This window comes from Montipora foliosa, chromosome 5, assembly GCF_036669935.1.
Source record: "Montipora foliosa isolate CH-2021 chromosome 5, ASM3666993v2, whole genome shotgun sequence".
NCBI classification, from domain to species: domain Eukaryota; kingdom Metazoa; phylum Cnidaria; class Anthozoa; order Scleractinia; family Acroporidae; genus Montipora; species Montipora foliosa.
This window is the reverse complement of record NC_090873.1, coordinates 39534715-39539714: the sequence shown is the minus strand read 5'-3', so window position 1 is coordinate 39539714 and position 5000 is coordinate 39534715. Positions and strand designations below refer to the sequence as shown.

Below are 5000 nucleotides of genomic sequence, written 5' to 3'. Positions count from 1 at the left end.
AAACGAGGCGGGAATAAACAAAAGAATGGGAAAATATTTTAAATATACAGTTTCGCTGGAATGGAGTAATTCTGAGTGTTCAGAGTCGGTCTCTTTTCCTTCTCAAAAGCATCTCGTAAATAACGCACTCAAATTTTCCGTGGCATTTATTTAAGATGGTAAAATGCTCGTGAAGATTGGTAGGTCTTTGATTGTGTTTATCCTTTAGGTGTTTACCGATGACGGAATAGTTTCTTGCGAACGGAGTCGGCAGATTTCTGATCTTAGCCGACTCCGTTCGCAAGCAACTAAACGATCTTGGAAAGAAAATCGATCGTGTATTAATGCAACCAGTTTTCACAAGTAAGAAAATATCTGAAGATTTAAAAGTTACGGAAACAAAGCCCTCACTTGTAAACCAGCAATGCGTTGTTGTGTATGAATATCAATATAATTCGTGTGATTCGAATTATATGGGCTACACGAGCCGCCACCTCCACCTGCCCATCGAGGAGCATAAGTATTCCGTCATCGGTAAACACCTGAAGGATACACACTATCAAAGACCTACCAATCTTCACGAGCATTTTACCATCTTAAAGAAATGCCACGGAAAATTTGAGTGCCTTATTTACGAGATGCTTTTGATAAGGAAAAAGAGATCGACTCTGAACACTCAGAATGACTCCATTCCAGCGAAACTGTTTATTTAACAATTTTTCCCATTCTTTTGTTGATTCCCGCCTCGTTTATTCCAATGTAATTTGTCACTCACTATTCTTGGTTTTCACCCACGTGACCTTAGTCCTTGACAACCGTCGTTAACCGCCATTGTGGAGCCCCTCGAATCGTAAACAGAGACGCGTAGAGAGAGATGTGAGTGAGTTGTAGTGCGATGGTTCTCTGTATAATACCTGGCTGTGGAGTAAAATCTGGAAACAAGGAAGGTATTAGTCTATTCCGTATACCTATCGTTGTTGGTAAGAACGGTGAAAGTTATAAACAGCTAACAGAAGATCGCCGAAACGCGTGGATTTCACAGATAAGCCGAGACGACACGAAATCGAATGACTTTGTTTCTGGGAAGCCTGCCTTACTCTGGGACAGATACAACGAACAAAGGACAATTTAAAAGCTTTCGCAGCGATTGCCTCACGGTTTAATGTTAGATTTTAACTTTAAGTGTGGGGTTGGACTTATTTTGCTGAAATTGTCTTTACAGGTTTAGCAATTAAAGATTTTGCGGTAATTGCCAGTAACGGCTTTTGCTGTGAACAGTTGTGTTTTATCCTGTAAAGCTTTCGCAGCGATTTAGCACGCGTTGGTTCAGGGTTTTAGGGTAAAAGGCGAGCGAATTTTTCGAAAGTTGTTTTTTTCGATAAAGCGTTTCTCGGCCGGGTTTCCACCGATGTCTTCCCAATTCACACCACCGAAGCGCTTGAACCCCTCAAACAAGTGTGCTCAATTTCGACCGATTAAACCACAACGTCGCGGAAAAATTCATCTTCGAAAATTCATCTCATTAAATATGCCCGATGCAAATGCGGTGCTCCGGTTTTGAATATTTAATGAGGTGAATTTAACCTGAGTATCAGGCGTTTGTGATACTCAGGTTAGCAAATGTCTAACTCGGAGGCGTTTTATTCGATTTCGCTGAAATTCGACAGGCGAATGCGAGGGGTGGAGCGCCCAAACTGACTGAGTTTGAAGGAAATCGGACGAATTTCGAAGGAAAAAAGCTTCTCACCTTCTCAAGGTGAAGGACTGAGACTTTAATCGACCAAGTACTTTGACAGAAGAAGAGGGAAATCATCGAAACAAAGGGAATGAGGAGGCCTTTTCTTCTCATCTGGCGGCCATAGCAGTTAGCGAAGGTATTAAAAGAAATCCAACTGGAAACTGATACAGATAAGGTCGACGCCGAGTGTCAAACTTCCGAGTCACCTTCGCCACAAACAACAACAATCTTGCCCGCGATTTCCTTCCCTTGCTTAAACGGACGCAACGAAACCAGAAATCATCTGGTTGTACGCTTTCAAAATTTTGAAGGCCTTAAACTGCTTGTTTGTATAGTAGCTTGTCTCTAAAACTAACTAGGAAAGCAAGTCTGAGACTTCTAGAGGAGCCAACTGATCGCTCCGTATGGCCGCTGGGTCTACGCAAACGACAGAAAATCTTCTTCAAATAGCGCTCTCGAACGTGGCTTTCGAGGTTTTTTTTGCGTAGGATGAAAGTACTGGTACCTCGTCGAGTGATTTTGGGTCGCTTTCTTGGGAAATATCCATTGGAAAGATGAATTATTTGAAGACTTCCAACGTGAGCGCTCAAAATGTCATACATTTCCCTATAATCAGGGGCACCAGAATGGCGGAAACCTAATTTGCATAAGGTTATGACGTCAGCTGAAAACCGAGAATTGTATATATAACGTTCACTATCTTCTTATAATTTGCATATGATAATGGTGACATGTCGTCGCCGAAACGTCATGTTTTTATATCGCTATTTTTTATTCTAAAATGTTTCTCAAAACCTCTCATCATTAGAATATTATATTATTATAACAAGAAGAATAATAATAATAAAACGATGATGGTGAGGACAAGATTCGCAAAGAATATTTCAGACGCGTGCGATTGGTGTTACGAAGTGAACTTAATGCAGAAAAAAGGATTAAGGGCATAAATTAATTGGCTGTGCCACTGGTGACTTACAGCCTTAACCTTATTGATTGGAAGATCAGTGAGATACGGAAACTGGATGCCACAACTAGTAAGCCGTTTACAATACGTCGCATACACCACCCGGCGTAGAGAGGCTGTACGTACCACGCGGGCAAGGAAAAGGGTTCTAAAACAACTGGAATTAGAATATATGACAACAACGATTGGCCTTTAAGAGCACTTCGAGCACAAGACTGACAATATGATGCAACTGGTATGCAAACATCTTCAAAGAAGAAGCTATACGTACTTAATTATACCCAGTTGTGAGAGAGACTTAGTTAATAACCAACTTACTCATTTCATTTTTTATTTTATAGGTTTTCCTTTGCAGAAAGGTAGACATCAGTTCAAGAATCACCCTTCCTGGGCAGAAGATCAGTGTGAAACCATTCAATTTGAACCATTCATATTTTACCCTCACCAAAAGATCTTCATACAGCTTACCGTGAATCATGTGAACTACTCTGATCCAGCCTACGTCCATGAAGCCACTACTCCTTGGGTTGAAAGTGTGAACAGTACTCAATTCACTGCATGTGTGACCAGAGCAGGAAGAAATGATTACCCATCAGATAGCTTTGCTACTGTGGATTGGGTCGCTTATCAGGGAGCTCCTCCCGGAGGAATTGCGGGCGAGAAAAAGTTTACTCGTTGGTGGACTGGAACTAGTTGTCAGACTGTCACTTTGCCAAGCGTAAGTAAACTCAGTACATTGATGTCTTTCCTCCACGGATTTGTTGCTTCTATACGAGGAGTGACATAATGGTTAATTTTAAAATTCTATAGACTATCCTTCGCCAACCACCAAACAGACTACGTATACGCGCAAATTCGCTTCAGGTAACACTACAGATTTTGAAAGTGTGTTTGATTGCATCAGCATGCAAAAAATGGTGGTATTGCAAGCATTTGAAGCCCCTCTTTCCGTGAATGAGATAATTGTTTGGGCTCTTTGATTTTGGTAATGAAGTATTAAACCAAACCACCTTTTCAACTCGGTGTGCTATCGCACCCAACCAATTGATCGCATGTGCTCAAGATTTTCTCAACAATGTTTGTCACCTTAGCAGTGTCTAAACACCTACGGGTTGGATTTAGATGTTTCCTTTAATTTTTAAATTATCAGGGGAAATTCTCTTCACAACCTACTGTCTTCGTAACAGCCGAGCATTATAGATCAAGCCTGAAGCATGACGCAGCCAGTGTCTGGTTAGAAGACGTATCTGCACGTTCTTTTAAGATTTGTATCCGAGAACTACAGAACTTTGCAGGAGTTCACGATGACATTTCTGTGGTGAGCAGTGCGTACTAATTATGTGACTTAGTGATGAGCTGTCCAGGGTTATAAAGATGTTGTTCTTTGGTTCGACTCTATGTATAGCTAGACTAAGTCTTGTCGCAAATGAAGAAAAAGGTTCCATTTTTAGCTTTTCGTTCTCGTTCTACACAAGAGAAACAATAACAACAACAACAGCAACAAACTTTAGGACATTTCAGAATTTTTTATGGAATTTTATTAGTATCAGGAAAGCATTCGCATTTTTTACTGTTTTTAAAATCATGAAAACCGTGAGTTGTCCTCTTCAATTCAAGCCCAATATATATATATATATTTTTTAAGTCAAGCCCAATCGACCCAGCCTGTTGCGTGACACAAGCTCGTGGATAGACTGACTTTGAAGGGACCTTGAATAAGTTTATATTCAGAGGCATCCAACGTCTGAATGTTTTAAAATTTGTCTGAATCACCTAAAAAGGTTTCCACAATACTTGCATAAACCAACACATGAGGATTCGATCGCTAAGTAACCTCTGTGCATGCTCAATACGGCGAGTTTCGATCCATGGCAGAAGTCTCTTTTCCCGTACTCGTTAGCACAGAAAACGCAAAAGAAAATAGACCTCTGCTACCGGGGACGGGGAAGTTATAGGGGCACTTCAGGTCTGTAGAAATTTCTAGGTGGCTAATTTTTGCCTCGTCTGAAATTTCTACCAGTCATGACAGGTGATTTCATTTTAGACTGTATCGACTTTATTGCAATGCCTATCCTATGATCTTGGCTAAAGACACATTTTGCAAAGACTGTCCGTTGATTTGTATTTAACAATTAATTGTTTTAGTATAAATACACAGGTGATTATTTCAAAAAAGGGAAAAAAAAAAACCTTTCAACGCGAAAATCATCCTCACTTACAGTGGCAAAACGAGTACTGGCAGCTATTTTGTCCGTCGAGGTGATTATCGGCTGATAATCCGAGATAGCGAGCCAATGAGAGCGCGCGATTTTGTACAAT

At 40.6% G+C, this 5000-nt stretch overlaps 1 protein-coding gene across 1 annotated transcript in view; it reads left to right on the top strand.

Annotated features, from left to right (window-relative positions):
- Window positions 1-5000, top strand: part of LOC138004091 (uncharacterized) — a 70031-nt gene that overhangs the window by 30132 nt on the left and 34899 nt on the right. The window contains exons 8-9 of the mRNA XM_068850494.1: window positions 3023-3399; window positions 3832-3999. Coding sequence (XP_068706595.1) covers window positions 3023-3399; window positions 3832-3999 — 545 coding nt within the window. The remainder of the gene's footprint in view (window positions 1-3022; window positions 3400-3831; window positions 4000-5000) is intronic.